The 20,826-nt window shown below is 42.9% G+C and overlaps 8 protein-coding genes across 8 annotated transcripts; 4 read left to right on the top strand and 4 right to left on the bottom strand.

Annotated features, from left to right (window-relative positions):
• Positions 1 to 71: 71 nt before the first annotated feature.
• On the top strand, positions 72 to 1,335 carry ATC70_000798 (uncharacterized protein; the record flags this gene model as incomplete). Its single annotated transcript, XM_064820207.1, has 3 exons — positions 72 to 288; positions 344 to 1,219; positions 1,271 to 1,335. The coding sequence occupies 3 exons, from the start codon at positions 72 to 74 to the stop codon at positions 1,333 to 1,335; spliced, it is 1,158 nt and encodes a 385-aa protein (XP_064684127.1).
• A 218-nt stretch (positions 1,336 to 1,553) lies between these two features.
• ATC70_000797 (uncharacterized protein) lies at positions 1,554 to 2,226 on the top strand (the record flags this gene model as incomplete). The annotated part of the gene is made up of 3 exons (XM_064820206.1): positions 1,554 to 1,722; positions 1,793 to 1,913; positions 1,968 to 2,226. The coding sequence occupies 3 exons, from the start codon at positions 1,554 to 1,556 to the stop codon at positions 2,224 to 2,226; spliced, it is 549 nt and encodes a 182-aa protein (XP_064684126.1).
• Positions 2,227 to 2,554: 328 nt separating this feature from the next.
• On the top strand, positions 2,555 to 4,543 carry ATC70_000796 (uncharacterized protein; the record flags this gene model as incomplete). Its single annotated transcript, XM_064820205.1, has 3 exons — positions 2,555 to 2,705; positions 2,760 to 3,194; positions 3,255 to 4,543. The coding sequence occupies 3 exons, from the start codon at positions 2,555 to 2,557 to the stop codon at positions 4,541 to 4,543; spliced, it is 1,875 nt and encodes a 624-aa protein (XP_064684125.1).
• Position 4,544: 1 nt separating this feature from the next.
• Positions 4,545 to 5,358, bottom strand: ATC70_000795 (uncharacterized protein; the record flags this gene model as incomplete). Its single annotated transcript, XM_064820204.1, has 2 exons — positions 4,545 to 4,554; positions 4,601 to 5,358. 2 exons carry the CDS (start codon positions 5,356 to 5,358, stop codon positions 4,545 to 4,547), a joined length of 768 nt encoding a protein of 255 aa, XP_064684124.1.
• Positions 5,359 to 7,750: 2,392 nt separating this feature from the next.
• Positions 7,751 to 9,797, bottom strand: ATC70_000794 (uncharacterized protein; the record flags this gene model as incomplete). The annotated part of the gene is made up of 2 exons (XM_064820203.1): positions 7,751 to 9,621; positions 9,689 to 9,797. The coding sequence occupies 2 exons, from the start codon at positions 9,795 to 9,797 to the stop codon at positions 7,751 to 7,753; spliced, it is 1,980 nt and encodes a 659-aa protein (XP_064684123.1).
• An 867-nt stretch (positions 9,798 to 10,664) lies between these two features.
• ATC70_000793 (uncharacterized protein) lies at positions 10,665 to 14,006 on the bottom strand (the record flags this gene model as incomplete). The annotated part of the gene is made up of 4 exons (XM_064820202.1): positions 10,665 to 13,306; positions 13,368 to 13,410; positions 13,480 to 13,638; positions 13,818 to 14,006. The coding sequence occupies 4 exons, from the start codon at positions 14,004 to 14,006 to the stop codon at positions 10,665 to 10,667; spliced, it is 3,033 nt and encodes a 1,010-aa protein (XP_064684122.1).
• A 194-nt stretch (positions 14,007 to 14,200) lies between these two features.
• On the bottom strand, positions 14,201 to 15,175 carry ATC70_000792 (uncharacterized protein; the record flags this gene model as incomplete). Its single annotated transcript, XM_064820201.1, has 5 exons — positions 14,201 to 14,344; positions 14,404 to 14,550; positions 14,606 to 14,692; positions 14,750 to 14,888; positions 14,955 to 15,175. 5 exons carry the CDS (start codon positions 15,173 to 15,175, stop codon positions 14,201 to 14,203), a joined length of 738 nt encoding a protein of 245 aa, XP_064684121.1.
• A 1,537-nt stretch (positions 15,176 to 16,712) lies between these two features.
• Positions 16,713 to 19,586, top strand: SHO1_1 (Transmembrane osmosensor; the record flags this gene model as incomplete). Its single annotated transcript, XM_064820200.1, has 5 exons — positions 16,713 to 17,223; positions 17,296 to 17,454; positions 17,515 to 17,564; positions 17,619 to 17,838; positions 17,896 to 19,586. The coding sequence occupies 5 exons, from the start codon at positions 16,713 to 16,715 to the stop codon at positions 19,584 to 19,586; spliced, it is 2,631 nt and encodes an 876-aa protein (XP_064684120.1).
• Between the last annotated feature and the right edge of the window lie 1,240 nt (positions 19,587 to 20,826).

The following is a 20,826-nucleotide window of genomic DNA, read 5'->3' as shown; positions in this document are numbered from 1 at the left end:
TTTTTGTCTTGCTTTTTTACTTGTCAACCTTTTGAAAAAGTATTCTTCTTCTTAGCTATTTATTAGAAAGGATGCGTGGAAAAATAACATGGCTACTCATTGTCACTTGGGCATTGTTAGCTGCTCTCGTGTCAGCAGCCAAAGATTATTATGACATATTAGACGTTCCTCGCGACGCGCAAAAAGCACAAATCAAGCGACATTTCAAGAAATTATCCAGAGTCTATCATCCAGACAAGAATGATGGCGATGAGGCAGCGTCGCAGAAATTCATGGAAATTGCTAATGGTACGTCCATCCATTTGACTGATGCGGGTATAGGTATTCATTGGGATGTGTGTAGCTTATGAGGTCTTGATGGACGATGAAAAGAGATCCATTTATGATCGCTACGGAGAAGAGGGATTGAAGCAGAATGGAGGTCAAGGAAGAGGCGGAGGAGGAGGATTCCATGATGCATTTGACATCTTTTCTCACTTCTTTGGTGGTGGAAGGCAGCATCAAGGGCACCAAGAAAAGAGAGGACCTGATGTTCTCATTCCATTCCAAGTGACATTAGAGGACCTGTACAACGGAGCAGACATTCAATTAGACGTATCCAAGCAAGTGCTATGCGACCATTGCCATGGCAGTGGCGCACGCAAACCAGAGGACATCCATACATGCGATCAATGCGAGGGCCGTGGTATGATCATCAAACGAGCACAAGTAGGGCCTGGCATGTTTCAGCAGTTCCAGCAGGCCTGTCATAAATGCGACGGTAAAGGCAAGGTCATTGATCATGTGTGCCCTGTGTGTGCTGGCAAAAAGGTGCGCAGAGGCAACGAAGACTATTCACTGCACATTGAAAGGGGAATGCAAGACGGACAACGCATTATTCTGGATGAAGAGTCAGATGAATATCCTGAAACGATTCCTGGCAATATTATATTTGAAGTGAGGACAGCACCACACGCAACATTTGAGAGGCGGGGCGACCATTTGTATACCAAGCAATACATTACACTGATTGAAGCGCTCGTGGGTTTCAAAAAGACAGTGGCACAGTTGGATAATTCTATCATTGAGCTTGTAAGAGAAGGTGTCACACAGTATGGCTTTGTGCAAACAATCAAAGGTCAAGGGATGCCACATCAAGACAATCACTCTCAGCATGGTGATCTGTTTGTGGAGTATCAAGTTATGTTTCCCAAAGAGATAGACCCGGAGACCATTGAATGTAAGTGCGAGATCCAAGTGAATAGCATTTAAACTGATCATCGTTGAATAGACTTGAAAAAGGACACACATCTCACTAGTGAAAACCAACCTCATTTAATTCATCAAGAACTGTAAACACAATAGAGAAAATGAAATCATTGAATTTTCGTCAGTTTGTGCTAGACAACTTTATCAGCTGTATAGTGCACACAAAAAGCACATAAAAAACAAACAATAGCCTTAATAAAGCACCTTTCACGAGATCGTTTTGTGAATCATAAATTCCCTTTCTTTCTATACTACTTGCAAATGACTCTATACAAGGTGCCTCTTTTTCTTTCTATACATTACATATGGATCCATATCATCTCCACTACAACAGCCAGCCTCCACTACCAACAGCAGCAGCAGCATTGCCGTTGACACCCCATCCACTTACAGCATCTTATCATCCCGCACAGCACTCGTACCCTGGCATGAATCCTTATGGTGTATCTCCTTATGCACCAATGTCAAGCGAATGTAAGTAAATAAGGAACCAAGGATAAAGAGAACAAAGAATATTGCATTAAACCCCTGTCTCTGAATGCAGACATGCCAATGCCACACCATCAGCAACAACTGTACATGACTCCACCACAGGTACATCCGCAGTTGATAGGTGGCGCTGCTGCACCGCATTACTATGTCGAAGAGAATTCGCTATGGTCAAGGTAAGTTTTTTCATCAGAGAGCGTAGTGGCGAATACCAATCGAATGGCACACAGCTTCTTGGAAACTTGTTGCTGCTGCTTTGGCCATGGCCCTCCACAGACTCCTTTCGAGGCAATGCATAGACAAGAAATGGAAAGAAGGCGTATGATAGCCAAGGAAGAGAAATATAGAAGATCACAGTATGAAAAGGCATTACGACAAGAGAACCATCGCTTATCACTGGTGCAATCTGCCAAAGTATCGAGTGATCAAGCGAAAACTACAGCTACACAAGCAAACACTGCTGCTAATGCTGCTAGTAACAGCAATTAAGCTACAATATGATATAAGGAGAGAGTGTTGTAAACAGGAAAGCTATTTTAACTACTTGTAAATATATATATATATATGTATAGTCTAGTAGGCTGACAGCAAGAACAATGAAATGTCTAAATAGAGTAGTTCTGTATTTTCGCCCTGAACATGTATGTGCACTATCCCCCCTCTTCCCCTTTATCCATCATCTTTTCAAAGCTGTCATATAGCACTATACACCTCCAAGATATGAACGACAATGAATATATAGAAATTGCGTATAAATACAGGCTGCTGCTTTCTGCTTTTTTTTTCCAATGTCCTTTATAAAAATCACATTGTTTCTATGATCACTCCAGCTGAAGCAAATCCTAATGTCAATGAGGCTGCGCCCTCTCCAGTAGGATTCAAAAACGTTCCGTCTGTCGAGTCACCTGTAGAGCTTAAATTAGATGGTCAGATACCCTCTTGGGTCAATGGTGTCATGTATCGATCAGGTAAGTTTCTCATTCTGTCTATCACTGTTATAGAATACTCATCACACACCATAGGATCGGGCCGATACAATGTGCTTTTAGACAATGGTGATACATTCCACATTGGACATCCATTTGACGGTCTTGCCATGTTACATCGCTTTGAAATCAACAGTGAAACGCAGTCAGTAAAGTACAGTTCTCGACACACATCGCATGGCGTGGAACGCAGAATTGGTCAACGAGATCCTACGCTGCTGACGTTTGGCCCTGATCCATGCAAAACTATCTTTGGCCGTATTCAATCCGTTTATCACCACATCTCCAAGTTTGGTGCCAACGCCGCTCTTCAAGAAAATGATGCTGAATTCGACATGGTCAATGTGACAGTGACACCCAACTTTCCTCTGGGCGATGCTTTGGAGCAAGAAACGGGTGTCAAACGAGGTGAAGCTCTGGTAGTAAAGAGAGATGCCAATACCCTTCAAGTGGTAGATCCCGAATCCTTGAGTATGTATTCCATGTGGCAATGTGACATGTTTCAAACACTCATCATACCCTCTTGAAAAGAGCCCATCAAAATGTTCACCTATGCCCATGTCAGCAAGAAGCTACAAGGCCAACTGTGTGCCTCTCACCACCAATACGACGAAGAAACTGACGAATACATCAACTTCATGGTCAAGCTTGGTCCCTTTCCCACCTTCCAAACCTTCTCCCTGGGTCCGTATCTACCTTCTCCTCCTGGCGAGAAAGAAGCGATGCCTGCACCTGAACCTCGACTGCACCAACCCATCTGGCGTCATTTGGGTGCTTGGAAAACCATGGAAGCGCTGAAACCCTCTTATATTCACTCCTTTAGCATGACCAAAAACTACATCATCATCCCCAACTTCCCCTACTACTACTCTTTCGGAGGCCTGTCTGCCATTTACTACTCTTCTGCTTACCAGACATTTTATTGGGATGAAACAAGACACACGCTATTCCACGTTATTGACCGACACACTGGCCATCATGTTGCTACCTACGAAGCGGACCCTTGCTTTTCCTTCCATACTGCCAATGCCTGGGACGAAGATGTCGAGTTGCCTGGTGGCCGTAAAGAGCGTGTAATCTACATGGACTACTGCATGTATGAAAACACGGATATCGTGGATGCGAGCTTCGAATTGGGCAAGACACCCACTGGAAAATTGGATCTGGATCAGGTGCAGCCTGCTCGCTATGTATTTGACAAGAACACGGCTCACAAAGAGGAACATCAAATTGCACCATCTCAGTTTCGACGTTATCGTCTAGGACAAGTTCCTGTTGCTAAGCCTGGTGCTGATGCTTGGACACCTTCTTGGTCAAATGCCTTCTCCAAACTCACCCAATTCAACAAGCGTCGAGTCGCCTCGTATACCGTCATTGGCCATGATCTGGAGATGCCTCGTTTCAATCCTCGTTACAACATGAAACCATATCGTTTCTGTTGGGGTGTCTGCGAGTCTCGTCATGCGCCTCCGTATGCTTCTGGATCGGTTGTCAATGGTCTCATCAAGCTGGACTTGAACAATGTGTACTTGGGCCCGAATACTGATGAAGAAAGCTCTGCTAAAATCTGGGATGAACCTGGCTGTTCGTGTGCTGAACCCATCTTTATTCCCCATCCTAATGGCCAAGACGAAGATGAAGGCGTCGTCATGTCGATTGTCAACACCACACTGGAAGATGGCAGCGAATCGTGCTTTTTGCTCATTTTGGATGCTTGCTCCTTTATAGAAATTGCGAGAACCACCATTGGTGCTTTCAATGCAGTGACATTACACGGTAGTTTTGTGGATAAACATGGCAGAGGCATTGCCGTCAATTAATTTAATAAATCCTGTTGTTGCTGAATAAACGACTTTGTATACGATTCCCATTGATACCAAGTGAGCGCTTGAACCAGACAATCGCTCAGGTCGTCCTTTTTCTTTTCAGCTGCGTACATTTCCTTTAGTGTATCAGAGCAGGTAATCACTGTATCTGTGTCTAGCCAATGCTGCACCAAATAGGCGCCTGCCAACTTCTTTTGCGAATAGAGTGATTTCAGTTTACTCAATCTGTGGGGATCCTCGTCTATCATCTGCTGTATCTCGTCTTTCCAAGCGCGATTTATGTTTTGTCGTAGCACGGGTGTCATGTTTACCTGCCGGTTGATGCGATCAATGCCTTCGTAGAGTCCACTCCATAGAATGGCTTCAACACAGTTCACTCTGATGATACCTTCCGGTATGTTGTAAGACCCATTCGATCTGTTTCTCTGCTTTTCCACCAAAACACGATCAGCTACCTCTAAGCTTTGCATCACTCTGTCCTTGATAAACTGTCGTACAATAGGTGCCACCACAGACGGATGAAATGAGGGCAGATCCAAATCCACACGTGCCCAATCCAACACGGTTTTGTTTGCGTCCAGATGACAATAAGCGAGATTGCGATATCCCAAGTCAAATGATAGAATGGAGGAAGATGCAGGCGTGGGCGATGTAAAATGGGTTGTTAGGCGCTGCACAAGGTCACGCTTGTTGCCACTGGTCAAGACACCACATCCAGTTGCAATCTCTTTCAAATCAGCCACTCGTTTAGCTTGTAGTGATGTAGACAGTGCATGTGTGTTGATGCCACGCTTGAATAGTCGTAACATGAATTATGTAGCAAAGAGGAAAAAAGAGCTCTGTAGCTGAAATGCAAACCCTGAATCAGTTTAAATAACATTTGGGAATCACCGCAAGTAACACGATCACCCATGCGACAGCTCCAAGATCCACCATGAGTACATCCTAGTCTTCGATGCAATAATGTAGATTAAATTCAATGTAATGGTTGGTGAATAGTGCTTACTGTTATGGATAAAACAAGGTATTTTCAAAATTATAACAAGTAGGCGAACGGGGTTTTGAGTAATGAAAGTGATGCTTTCAATAGTGCGATGAGATGTTCGAGTTTAGTGTCGATAAGAGGGGAGAGGGGGGGGGGGGGAGATCAATGATATTAAACAAAAGCTATTGAACCGATGTGAAAAAGCGCTCAAGTTTTATAAAGTATTTGTATACTGTATAGAGCTTCTGGATACACCTCGTTTTCTGATAGTAGAATCGTCATTCCATTCGCTGATGTTGTTCTTGAGATGGCGACATAGAGCTGGACATGCGTAAATGCAGCACTTTTAACATCTGCAGCCACTTTTGAAAAATATTATCCTTGAGACTTGTTGATTATCGTTGCAAAAGTCACCTTCACAGGAAAAATGCCCAACAAAAGCAAAACACTGTATTCAGACTAAGCGATAGTTCTTTCAAGTTCATGGTCTCCATTTGATTAGTATCCCAATCATCACTGTCATCATCAGAAAAACCATTTTAGTCAGCCAGCAGCAGCAGTGCCACCCGCTGCTAAAATCGATTGAAACTCAGTTTGACTTTTCTGTTCAAGATTGGACAGATATTGTTTTTTATCGACTTCTTTAATCTATTTTGTGTTATTCGACTATACTAACTGTGATGATCACCCTACGCCTCCTAACACATTCTTGAAGTACTTTTCAAGGCGCTTCCAATGGTGCTAATTGTAATGAATACTTTGACTGAACTTATTGGGCAATTTAATAAAATTTGAAATGAGGATTTCAGCGAAAATAGCCATATTTTGCATATAATAGCCTCATAAAAGTAGTTTCAGAGGTTGCTTTGGGTCGAGAGAAACATTTTGGTTTAATATATACCATAGTAAAAGTCTTCATTTTCAAGGTGAAAAACGCGATCGTTTGATTTTCGAAGAAAACCATGAGGTACCCCTCATGCTTTTTGGTCGATTTTCGGCCATGTTTTTTTTAGTCTCCAAAAAATTGAGCAAAGGTGCCAGGAAGTTAATGTTACTCGAGCACAATTGTTTGGCATCATTCCGGTGGCTCAGAACGATCTGCGTGTCAAGATATGAAGGCTTGAAAACTGTCAAATTTGGCTGTGTTTTTGCTGTATAGCGTTTATTTACACAGCATGAATCACATCTTTGGTAGTTGTAAATTACTGGAAGGGTAGTTTTACAGCCTGTGCAACTTCTAAGTCGAACAGGAGGCACATTAGTTTTTTTTAAAGCTAATTCATGCAAATTTTGATGCGTTATGTTATTGGTGGTTAGCTTATTAATAGTAGGAATGAAAGGCTGAATTTACTGCTAAAACACTATGGTAGAAACCTCATATAAGTCAATGCTACCTAATGTTGGGTTAAGTGCTTGATTGTCATGGTTTTGCTCCTCCCATAAAGTTAATCTCAAGGGCTTGATGCAAACTATGATACGTTATGATTCTGGTGGAGGGACTAGGCCCTTCCCCGAAACTCCCTCCCCAATACCGGCTTCGCCGATGATATTTTCGAGTCTCTTTCACGCATATGTTGCAATAAAACGTTATATCTACACCTTCCCAGGTATTGACTTTTACTTTTGATTGATGCTTTCTCTTGTGTCTTCTGAAAGCGTTCTCATCTTCAAAAAAAGTATTGCACTTTTTACACCAAAGCAGCATCTTGATATTATTAAAGAAAAGTGCTATGACAGCATGTCAGACGCAGCTAAAGCAATCTTTGCATAATCTACCATGAACCAAATCTACATTTATGATTGATTGCCACTATGTTAAACACTTGAATCCAGTGCACTCAAGTGTATTGAGCTTAAATAGTAAGTGGTCATCAGAATAAAGAGTCTTGTTGTACACTACTGAGAATGTGCACACGGAGAAAATTGATTCAAGCATTTTGATTCATGTCCAAAAGCATAAGAGAAATCCGCGCTCACTATTTCACAAACCATGAACATCAATACACGACAAGATATTTCCAAATATATTTTGCTATGTATAAAATGAAGCTGTTCTTTTTATTGATTTTTTTTTTTCTTTTATGAAAACAAAACCTTCAAAAAATTAATGTGGGAGTATATAATGATAGAAAGAAAAAACTAAGAGAGAAAGAGAGAGATGTAGATGATACTATGGAGGGGGGAAAAGAGGGAAAGGAGGAGGGTGTATAATCAATTTACAATTCATCGTGATCTCTCAAAGGCTCATCATCAGAACCAGCAGAACCATCAGCATATAACTTGGTAGTGATAGGGTTAATGACAGATTCCAATTCTTCACGCTTCTCATCAAAGTCTTCCTTGAGAGCAGTAGGGTTCTCATCGATCCAAGCAAGCTTGTCCTTGATGGCATCTTCAATAGATTCCTTTTCATCAGCAGAGATCTTGGTAGCAAGAACACCATCTTCACCCAATTGACCCTTGACAGTGTAAATGTAGTTCTCCAGCTTGTTCTTGGCCTCAGTACGATCACGAACAGCCTTATCTTCCTCAGCGAATTCTTCAGCTTCTCTGACCATACGTTCAATGTCTTCTTCAGAGAGACGGCCCTTATCGTTGGTGATGGTGATGGATTCAGACTTGCCAGAGGCCTTATCAGCAGCACTGACCTTCAAGATACCGTTGGCATCAATTTCAAAGGTCACCTCGACTTGAGGAACACCACGAGGAGCAGGAGCAATACCAGTCAACTCAAACTTACCAAGAATGTTGTTGTCCTTGGTCAAGGCACGTTCACCTTCAAAGACTTGGATCAAGACAGTGGGTTGGTTATCAGCAGCAGTAGAGAAGATTTGAGACTTCTTGGTGGGGATAACAGTGTTACGGGGAATGAGCTTAGTCATGACACCACCAGTGGTCTCAATACCGAGAGTCAAAGGGTTGACATCCAACAACAAGACCTTGTCAGAGGACTCCTCACCAGAGAGAATACCACCTTGAACAGCAGCACCGAAAGCAACAGCCTCATCAGGGTTGATACCCTTGGAGGGCTTCTTACCGTTAAAGTAGTCTTCGAGGAGCTTTTGAACCTTGGGAATACGAGTAGAACCACCAACGAGAACAATTTCATCAACCTTATCCTTGGTGAAACCAGCATCCTTGATGACTTGTTCAACAGGTTTCAAAGTCTTACGGAACAAATCGTTGTTGAGTTCCTCAAACTTGGCACGAGTCAAAGTCTCGGAAAAGTCCTTGCCTTGGTAGAAGGATTCGATTTCAATACGAACAGACATTTGAGAAGAGAGAGCACGCTTGGCGTTTTCAACTTCACGCTTGAGCTTACTCATGGTCTTGAGGTCCTTGGTAATATCTTCGCCATCGTTCTTCTTCTTCCAGAGCTTGACAAAGTGATCAATGACGCGAGCATCGAAATCTTCACCACCCAAGTGGGTATCACCAGCAGTAGCCAAGACCTCAAAGATACCATCATCAATAGACAAGAGAGAGACATCAAAGGTACCACCACCCAAATCATAGACGAGGACGTTCTTCTCACCTTCATTCTTGTCCAAACCGTAAGCAATAGCAGCGGCGGTGGGTTCATTGAGGATACGAATAATGTTAAGACCAGCAATAGTACCGGCATCCTTGGTAGCTTGACGTTGGGCATCATTGAAGTAGGCGGGGACGGTAACAACGGCATGAGTAACAGGCTTGCCGAGGTAGGCTTCAGCAGTTTCCTTCATCTTGGTCAAGACCATACCAGAGATTTCCTCAGGAGTAAAGACCTTGTCTTCGTTCTTGACAGCAACCTTGATGTTGGGAGCGCCGTTCTTGTTGACAATGCTGAAGGGGAAGTGCTTCATGTCTTGCTTGACCTCCTTGTCGTTAAAACGACGACCAATAAGACGCTTAGCATCAAAGACAGTACGTTCAGGGTTAGCAGAGAATTGGTTCTTGGCGGCATCACCGATCAAACGTTCATCATCAGTGAAGGCGACATAGGAAGGGGTAATACGATGACCTTGGTCATTGGCAATAATTTCAACACGACCGTTCTTTTGAACAGCAACACAAGAGTAGGTAGTACCCAAATCGATACCAATCACTACAAAATAACGCGTATCAGTCAACCCGTGTCTCAATCCCAATTGTCCTGAATATGTATACATTACCTGTGCCATAGGCTTCTTTATCTTCAGCAGCAGCTTGAACAGCAAAGGTGCTGACAAACAGCGCAAGAATAACGGCGAAAAGGGCCAGTAATGAGGCCTTATTTTGCATCTTTATAATATTATAACTTGACGTTGAAGAGAAGAAGAGGAAGATGAGGGAGTTGGATGTATTTATATAGGAAATGAAGAAATTGAAAGACGTCCATGTATCATGTCTTGATTGGCTTAAACTCGATTTAATTTAGTGGACCGAACATGTTGGCTTGTTCATCTACATAAATCTAGGTGAATTTTGGTCGAATCAGGATTGCCCATGTCAAATTTGCACAAAGCTAAATAAGCGGGGATCAACTCCAATGTATTTGTGTGAATGACATCAAGGGAGAAGGAGAGATAAAGTAAGAAAGGTAGACTACGCTAAGACTCAATGGGTCTAAGCATCGTCTTTCATCAAGACATTCCAATCTTCAAGAAGATTCCAGATCAAACATATGTCCCTATGGCAATGGATGCCAATGTGCTTGCTTGCTTCTACAACTTTCCAAACAGTCACTGGCCATAAGCATCCATCTACGTTGTCGAATATGTGTTGCTGGATCAGATCATTGCTACGGATTCATTACGCAAACCAATCTGATTTGACAGCAGCATCCACCAGGGCAATGGCTTTGTTGCCTGGATACGATGATGATGAGTAATGGGTCACTTGCGCCACACACACACACATCCTGATGGCATGTCAAAGCACCACTTGTAATTGCAATTTATTCGGGTCACCAATTCATGCCTCTCTTTGTCATCCGTCGTGTGTATGTGAGTTGGACGCGTTGAAACCCAGGAGATACAGTGTGCTACAAAGTAGATCATCATGGCTCACTATGCTTGTGGCACCATCTCTTCTCTCTGATATAAATGTTTATTGTACAGCATTAAATAAGGATTAAGTATGTATATATATATAAATGCAAAAAATGGTTTATATAAAGGGAATCTCGTCTAGATCCAAATCATCCATTTCAGACGCATACAGATCATCTTCATTGTCTTCTTGCGGCTGCTGCTTCTCCTTCTCTTTCTGCTTTTCCTCAGCTAATGGCTTCTTGCTCAGGTTCAGATCACTATGACTTACTACTCGTCGAGAGAATACACCACCAATGACCTTGCTCATGATACTTGAAGATGACCTTGCTCGGGTGGTAGGTTGCGGTGGTGCTATGCTATTATCGGGCTCGATGGTGGATGGTTTGTAATCATCTGGCAGTGATCTAGGCGACGCTAAATTGATTGAGTCTGCATCATCATCGTCATCAGATAGCACTTTGCTGTGGGCTGCTGCTTCGATCGTCAGATCAGGGGCACTATTGTGCGATGACAGTGTCTTGGCTAGTGATGGTTGTGGGAGTAAGGATGGTTTCTTGACAAGTGCTGCCTTTTTAGTGGTGATGGAACTCGAGGAAGACCTGGATGTGAAGCTACGCAAGATGCCGCGCTTAGGCTCTGGTTCAAATGCAACCACTGATTCTTTGGGGAGACTTGTTGGATCTGGCTTGATGGGCTTTGGCTTGGGCGATGTCGGTAGAGGTCCTTCTTCTTCCAACTCTGGTATATTGATTTCAGGCATAGGAGGCTTCCAGAAATTGTAATCGCTGTATTCCTCTTGAATAGTCTTGTCAATGGGTGGAAATATCTGATCTACCAGGTCATTCAGATGAACATACGATGATTTAAACCCTGTCACAAGCTCCAGTTTGACATCGCCCTGTGCATCAATGGTGAAAATCCTCGAGGACGGCACGTTGACACTACGATATGAGATGGCATCTGTGATACGGTTACCAAAACCAGCGTAAAAGGGGTCTCGTCCGCCAAATAATCGCTGAATATCACGTAAACAAGCCATTTTGAACATTTCTGGCTTTCTCATAATCACCTCACGATGCAGAGAAGTGAACAAGCGATCAGGCGACATGATAACAGGCCCATCTGGAAGCTGATAATTGCCTTGAAGCACTTTTTTGAGGTAGTCTCTGGTGTAATCTGCTTGTCCAATGGCTCTACTGGTGAGGTACATAAAGTGGTATCCATTGTTGGCAATGTCCGTGTACAGTTGAGCTACGCCAGCATGTGTCCAGTCCTTGCCAATCATGGTCATGAGATGGCCCATGGTATCTGACTTGGTGATGGTGCCGTCAATGTCTGATATTACCACTTGAATATCGTAGTCCCAAAAGAACACTTTGGCGACGCATGTAGCAGTGCCTTGATACGCTGAACTAACAGAGAAACTGATGGTATTGACACCTTTTTTGAGGTTCAAATTCCTCAACTGTTCAGATGTGAGACGAAGCGTTTTGGCATAGTTTTTACGTTTGGTGAAAAAGGGACCATCGTCATGGGTGTGATCTGGGCTCCAGCCTACAGATGTGGTCTTGGTGGTGGTTGTGAATGTTGTTTGCTCGCCTGTAAATGGTGCATTTTGCTGGCTATTTGCGTCTGGCACTTGCTGATCATGTTCACTGCTGCCAATGTCTCCCTTCTCGAGCGTTCCAAGTGTAGGTACTGGATCTGCGGACGATGAGCGACTCAACCACTGTCTCCAACCAACACCATACGAATACGACTCTCGATTATCCGACACCTTGTTGCTGGATGTGTCCTCCTTTTCCAATGGTTTCTTGAATATCAGCAACGAGGTAAACAATGGGCTGTTTCTTACAGCAGCAAAATAATGGTTCCTGTAACGAAACACAAGTCGAGGATCGTTCAGAATGCTTGGGTTGTGCACAAAGGCATCGTAGCTCACTTGCTGGTTATTGAAGAGCAGGGCATTTTCATCTTGATCGTAGCCGAATGCCGAAAACCCACACAAACTCATCTCTATACGGTAGGTTTGGCCAGATTTCAGCTGCACTGTTTCATTTTCATTTTGGAGCTCCTTGACCAATGTCGTGGATTCCTCCTGTTCCTTGGACTCGTTAGTAGCATGGGATTTGCCCCAGCCCCAAGATGCATTATGTTCGGCTTCTGTGCTTGTATCAGGTTGTTCAGTCAATAAATGTGCTGTCTTTTGTGATTCTGTAGTAGGAACCTCCTGCTGCTGCTGTGCTGATACACCTTCCTCCTCCTCCTCCTGCTCCTCCTCTTCCTCTTCCTCTTCCTCTTCCTGCTGGCCCTTTTGTTGCGTTTTGTAACCAGAGATATCTAGTACAATCGACTCCTTCTCCCCTGAGCCATCGTTTGTCTTTTTCGAGATATTTTCTGCCGGTAGTTTCAAGTCTTGTTCTGCCGTGTGAGTGACATCCATCCACAAAGAGTTGATATCTCCATCGACCGGTCTCACAATGAATCTCTCTTTCGCTATAGTTGTAGTGGTGATAGCCTCAGGGGTCACTCGCTCCAATAAGGTTGACCCATCGTCCATCGCGTACAAATTGTTCTCGGGCTTAGGCTGATGTGTATCCTCCATCGTATGCTGGAACGGGTCCATTTTGGTGACCACCTTGTCCATCTGCTCCTCAATGATCATCTTGGGCGACTGCAATTCAGCTGGTATCTTCTTGTCGTGGTCGTTGTTGGCATCGTCGTCTTCAAAGGTATCTTTGGTCTGCTCAGAGGCATCTACAAAGGGTTTATTGCGTTAAATACCTCAGGGCATGATCATCCTATTACTTGGCATTACCTTTTTCGTCCTTGTGCTCGCTAATGTCCAGGAAGGGAGGTTCCTTCAATACGAGAGTTTCGTCAATACGGCAACCACAGTATAACTTTAGCCAAATGTTTGGGGCCCTTACCTCAACATCGGACCTATTTTCTGCTAATGCTTGCAAAATGGGAGATGTCTGAAATTCTTCGGGAACTTCATGGTCTGTTTCGAAGACAAAGAAGGCCTCTCCAGCTTCACCCACTTTCATTAGGTAAGGCACTTTATCCCCATTGACACTGATTTCCACCTAATGAGAGCATATGATCAGTTATACATGCCATATTCACACATGTAGCAAAACCCCAAATGATGGATACTACCACACTCCGACATTTGCATTGACATAATTGCCCTCTCACTCCTTCATTTTCTCCCCCTCCCCAAATTCTGTCATCTCGTCCGTAGCTGTAGTAATAGAATCCTTACCTTCTTTTCCTGAGGCAGCAAAACAGACAGCTTGCCAAACCGCACATGAAAGGGAGAGCTCGCAAGTTCGCCATCTTCTTGCTCGACCACGATAATGTCAATGGCACCCGATAATGTTGCAGGATTTATTTCGTTGTAAAAGTTATTCAACGATGTGATGAGACTACCGATTCTTCCGACATAATCCATAGTGTTGTGTCAATATGTGTATGTATGTATGGTTTGATGCGATACGAGGTATTATTTATTATTTGTATTTTGGTTTTTGCGTTACAATGATATAAGAGGAGAAGAAGAAGAAAAAAAAAAGAGAGAGGGAAAAGCATTAGTCCAAAGCTGACCACATTACGAAATGCTGCTTGAGGGACATTGAAACTCCCTTGCTAGGCATCAGCAAGAGATGGATCCAATTCAATAGGAGAAGATACCTTGGCCAGAGAGCAGAGTGGATCAATCAGTTTGAGCTCGTCTTTGATGGCATTGCGTGCTAGCAGATCAAGCTCCTTGGTGATCATTGCCACAATTTTCTAGCATACACAGAGGTTGGTCATTGCACATGCTGAAACAAGCCCTTTCTGTCACTCACCTTGAACTTTCCATCGCATTTGAGCACCAACTCAAAGTAAGCTTGTGTGCAAATAGGCCCTTCAGTACCCACAAGCAGCTTGTAATACGCCTCTACCATGATATCGATCAATGTAAAAAATGTTTCAAAGTAATCCATCTCAAATGGCTGTGATAGAGCGGTTAATATCCAGTGCATGAGATCCAGTTGATATCATACATACAATGTGTGGAATGATCAAATAGCCGTAGTCGCCTGTATTGTCCAATGCACTCTCGTCTTTGGATTTGGCTTTTCGAAAGATGTTTTTCTATGATTGATGTCGCATAAGCATCCATATCGACAGCTAAAAGAATAGATCAATTACCATTTTTTGCTTGGAATCATCGCTGGTATGTCGCTCGAATTCAGTCATGATCTGGCTCAGTGCTTTGATGTAATCCACTGGGTTGGTGATATCCAAAATGGCACCTAAAGATAAGCCTAAAGCGTAAAAGTGGTTTGTTCTGATACACACATACAGCTAGATGAGTGCCTATCTCTTTCAAATGCTTCTGCTTGTCTATAGTCACCTCTTGATCATCTTTGAGTTGGGGTACATGCTTGTCAAATTGTCTCTGGTTAGTAAAATTGTGTTGAACCAGTGTGTAGTGCCTTCGTGTGCTTTTCGAATGTATTTGATTGTGGCCACTCGCTTCGAAACGAGTTCTGCCAGATATTCATATAAGCCAGGATGCAGCTGATTGTTGGCATTGTTGACAGAGGGCGGGTATAAAGGTGAAGATGTTGCCATTTTGTATTGTAATTTAACAAGTTATAAAAGATTGTGTTTCTTCTCATTGCCTCTGCTCTCCTCTCTCTCTCTCTCTCTCTCTCTTTGACTCTTTCGCTCGCCCTCTTATTTGCCTCTCCCCCTTAATCCCTCCGCACCACAGAGAGATCGCATCTGATATTACAGGAGTCACACCAACTAAATTGCAATAGGATTGGGGTTCGTTTAAAGCATCATGCTGGCTTGCATTGCTCATGGAATAAGCTATGAATACATAAAATCCACCTCTCTCATTTAATTCTCGGTGAGAATACAAACAACTTCAATCCGTCTAATTGCGATCCAATTCATTGAAATGAGGCTTTTAATGTTGCATGGAATCAGGAAACCAGAAAGAGTATCCATGACAATGCAATCACTGAAAGCAGTGCAACGGACAAATGATCATCCTCGCTTGTTCCGCTATCTTTTGCTGAATGGTATCATTTTGCTTCTCATGATAACCCAGTATATCTCTAGAACATTTGGCTCTTTTAAAAATATGCAATATTCAGGTACGACATGCTAAATTTGTAAGATCAGCACGAGTCCTTGTCTTTCGTATATGGCATTCTACTTGATCAATCGTGTGTGTGTGTGTGCTTGTATGTTCTTATTGCTACCTGAATAGTAGTTTGTAACAGTCATTGATGCTCGATCCTCTTGCTTGTTTGGGGCCCATATTTCTCACAGTGTTGCTTTTGACAAGGCAATCTATGTACATGGCTTCCTATTTACCGTCATGATGGAATCTCCAGAATTAAGGTTGAATCTAGAGAACTATAATATAATGCATCAAATCATATGCTGTGCAATGTTGAAGCACGCATAGCTATCTATGCAATTGAGCTCCATTGACTGATGGAAATTCTAAAAATACCATATCGTCTTGTGTAAGCACCATTGCAATGCATTCATACTCTGATGCAATGGCGTTTGTTCCCTCCTGTCTGCCTTGTGAGTCATTGACCAAAGCCATTGCGCATGAAAAGCAGACGCTAACTGCATGATGAGAAGCGCAATGGCTATAAATGCTGCAGGTTCAGGGCCATGCTGTCATTGAAAGCCCAATGAAGATGAAACTTCATTGTACATAGACAGTCCACTCAAAAACGATCGGTTTTCGCCATTATTGGAAGTTTGCTCCATATATATAATGTGATCCAACAGTATAGGATCGACCGAGAATATTGTATTTAATGAATTCATGTAGCACAAGCATTTATATATTTTACACGAGTACAGAGGATCTTACTAAACTAGGATTTTCTTCCTAAACTCGGTTTAAGGCATACCAAACAAAGAGTCTTCTACCATGTGTAATCAGTTGTATAGGTTAGTGCCACCTTGACAGCTCTTTCATATATAAACATCTTGATTTTCCTGTATCAGATTGTCATCATAAACAATTTTTTTTCTTGCTTGCTGCTTATCCATCAGTAGTAGTAGTAATACCCCCATAACAATCCTTTTTCGTCTTCTCTCTTTCTCTCTTTAATACTCACTTTCCTTTCCTTAAATGAAAAAGAACTCATTCTCCATCTTCCCTATCGTAGTGGCAGGTGTCTGTTTGGCTGTCTTTGTTATGACAGCTGAGGCTGTCAAGATCTCTCACCCCAAGTACATCAAGGGCTCCTCCAACACTGTTCCTGGACGTTACATTATCAGCTTCTCTGGTCAACAACAAAATTCAGGTACACTTTTCACACAATCTTTCACCGAAGAATTCAAGAGTGCCGATTTGAAGGTCAAGGAAAACTTCAAGCACGATTTCTTCAACGGTATCTCTGTCGACATTGATACTTCTAATGAGGAAATTCACACTGCTGCCCTCAAGTCTCTCCTCGATAGATCTGACGTTGAAGCTATCTACCCTGTCAGAACCATCGAGCGTCCCAAGGTCACTCTTGGCGGTAAGGGCTCCAAGAAGGCCCCCTCAGTTTTGCCTCACGCCTTGACTCAAGTTGATAAAGTCCACTCTGAGCTCAAGAACAAGGGTAAGGGTATCTTTGTTGGCGTTCTCGATACAGGTAACATCATTAAATGTTGGATGACATATACACATAAATATTGACATGAAAATCTTTGTTTGTTGCATACAGGTGTTGATTACTTGCATCCTGCTTTGGGCGGAGGCTTTGGTAAAGGTTTCAAGGTCATCAAAGGTTATGATTTGGTCGGTGATGCTTACACTGGTTTGAACGCTCCCAAGCCTGACAGCGACCCTCTCGATGCCTGTGGTGCTGCTTCTGGAGCTTCAGGTAAGAGTCCAATTGTGTCATAGAGAGTGCCTTTCATCTCATCTTCTATACTTTGCATAGGCCACGGTACTCATGTCTCTGGTATCATTGCTGGTTATGACAAGTCTACTGTGAGTATCATATATAAGATGCGTACGAGAATATCTACTAAACAAATGCTCTAGAACTTTACTGGCGTTGCTCCTGAAGCTAACCTCGGTATGTGGCGTGTGTTTGGCTGTAAGGGTAGTGTCACCAACGATATCGTCATCAAGGCTCTTTTGATGGCTTACGATGCTGGTGTTGATGTGATTAACTTGAGTTTGGGTGAAACCAACTCTTGGTCCATCACTACCGATGCTGAGGCTGATGTTGTCAACAAGATTGTCAAGAAGGGTGTCAGTGGTAAGTAGAGAATGACGCTGGCGTGATAACAGATAACTGATAAGAACCCTCATTTAGTTGTCATCTCTGCTGGTAACTCTGGTGCTGAAGGTATCTACACTGTCGGTCAACCCAGTACTGCTATCAATGCCTTCTCTGTTGCCTCTGTTGAGAACGGTTACTACGTTTCCAAGGACCTCAAGGCCACTGGTGTTGATCATGATATTCTCTACACTGCTGCCAACGATGATTCCAAGCTCGCTAACGGCCCCATTGTTTATGGTGACAAGTCTGGTGCCAATACTGGTGAAGCTTGTACTGCTGGCTCAATTGATTCTGCTGTCAGTGGCAAGATTGCTCTCATCCAAAGAGGTAGTTGTGCCTTTGCTGATAAGGTCAACAATGCTGCTTCTGCTGGTGCCATTGGTGTCATCATCTATAACAATGCTGCTGGATCTATCTCTCCCTCTGTTCCAGGTGTCACTATCCCCGTCCTCTCCATCTCCAACGCTGATGGTAAGGCTCTCTTGGCTGCTATCAAGGCTGGTACTGTCACTCTTACCTTCAACAAGAAGGGCTCTCTTCAACCCATTGAAAACGCCAAGACTGTCTCTACTTTCTCCTCTACTGGTGCCTCTGCTGAACTCAACTTCAAGCCTAACATTGCTGGTATCGGTGGCAACGTCTACTCCACTTTGCCTCGTTATCTCGATAGCTACGGTGTCATGTCTGGTACCAGTATGGCTGCTCCTTACGTTGCTGGCTCCGTTGCCTTGTACTTGAACGCCCACAAGAAGGAGAAGAAGCCCATTGCTTACATCAACGAACAATTCCAAAACTACGCTTACTCCACTAACGTATACCAATCTTCCAAGCTTGATAACCCCATCCGTCAAGGTGCTGGTCTTGTTCAAGTCTATGACACCATCACCCAAAAGACCCACATCTCTCCTGCTCAAATCAGTTTCAACGACACTGCCACCACCAAATATAGAACTCAAACCATCACTGTCACCAACCACGGTTCCACGACCATTCAATATGAAGTTGTTAACGATGTTGCCACTGGTGTTGCTCCTTATGATGTCAAGGCCTCTGGTTACACTCCTCTTGAACCCGCCGGTAACACTGTCGCTGCTGCCAAGTTGCGTTTCTCCAAGAAGACTTTCAAGCTTGCTCCTGGCAAGTCTCAAAAGATCAAGGTTACTGTTACTCCTCCCAAGACCAACCCCAAGGACCATATCTTCTATGGAGGTTTTATTCACATCAAGTCCAAGCAACAAAGCAAGGGTAAGGACCTCAAGGTCCCTTACTTTGGTGTTGTTGGTAAGCAAAAGGAATTGCCTATCTTTGATACTGGTTTCCCTACTATCATTGACCAAAAGAGCAAAGAATATGGCCAAAAGGACACTTTCACTTTTGATCGCTCAGTTGCTAACTCTGCTCCCATCTCCGTTTTGCGTTTGTTGACTCCCTCTCCTAAAATCAACGCTGAACTCTTGGATGCCAAGACCAACAAGGTCCTTGGTCAATTCGTCACTGGTCTTAATTATGTTGGCCGTAACTTCCTCACTGGTGATCAAGTCTACACTCAAATTGCTTGGGATGGTACTTATGTCCCTGCCTCCATCTCTCATGCTCCCCTTCCTATCGCTGCTGTTGAAGGTACCTACAAGTTCCGTTTCACTGCTTTGAAGCTTCTCGGTAACCCCAAGGAGAAGAAGGATTGGGAATCTTGGACTTCTGGTCCTATTGTTGTCAAGAACTAATCTTGTTTAATGCGACAGCTTTTGATAACTGCTCATTTCTTTATATTTACTAAATATTCATTGCTTGCAGCGAGAAATGTACAAGTACAATTTAAATGTAAAATAAATTTAATCTTAATATTATAACGTCTTTGGTTTTTCGAGGTTTTCAGAAAAATATCAAGTTCTCCCTGGTCGCAGCATTCAGAAAGGGCGCGCCTGTAGCAATTGTCAGCGACAACAATGATGTACCGAATTGCAACAGCAAGGCTTCAAAAAAATATCATGGCTAACAATACTATTATATAATTTGCCACTTATTTTCCACTGACTTAATAAGCATCTATTACTGCCTTCATGATTAGAAGGGCATTGAGTTTGTTAGCTGGCCTCACAGCATCTGCCAAAATTAGTTCAAACTCAGGCTCGTGTTCAGCTTTAGATTGGCCAAATTTTGTGTTTTTTCGAATCGATTGAACTATTTTGTGAAATTCGACTATATAAAGTCTGATAATTATCCCATGTATAAGCTTTTTTTGGCGCCCGTGGTGGTAGGGCGAAGTGGTTAAGCATCCAACATGCCATCTGGATGATCCCGGTTCAAATCTCAATGAATGAATTTTTGGTGATTATTTTGACATAGTACTGATGTCCTCGTTTGGTGTTTTGTGCTCTTATCCAGTATCCATATTTTGACGATTCGCATGATTGTATTGGCTCTAGGTGCCGCACCTGATTAGTAGTAGATTTCTCTCCCAACTTAGTTCATTATATATCTTATTCCCCATCATATCAGACATTGGGTCCACCAACAGTCTTTTCTTTCCCTCAGTATGACATTTTAAGGACTTTAAATAAAACCTGGAGCTCGACTCCCCTACAAAAAAAAATGTATAAGCTTTTTTGGAGTGCTTTTCAAGGCGCATCCAATGGTACCAAATAAGATAGATGTTTTGAATAAACTTATTGAGTAATTTACAAAAATATGAAAAGAGGTTTCTGACCAAAAAGTCGAAATTTCACATATCAAAGTTCCACAAAGGCGATTTTCAGGGGTTACGTTAGATCGATAGAAACATTTTGATTTAATACACTCTGTAAGTTGTGTACTGAAGCACCTGAAGATGAATACCATCTGGTCGTCGGCTGTGACATGAAATCCCTCTTCTGGTTTGAGGTCATCTCCCACCTCGGTCTTTCCGATCTGTTCCCTACGGACAATGCCATCTGGATTGGTCTCTCTACCCTTCACGACCAGGAA

Source organism: Mucor velutinosus, assembly GCF_035048745.1.
Source record: "Mucor velutinosus strain NIH1002 chromosome Unknown tig00000041, whole genome shotgun sequence".
NCBI lineage: Eukaryota > Fungi > Mucoromycota > Mucoromycetes > Mucorales > Mucoraceae > Mucor > Mucor velutinosus.
The sequence above is the reverse complement of the archived record's forward strand: the minus strand, read 5'-3'. Positions and strand labels throughout refer to the sequence as shown.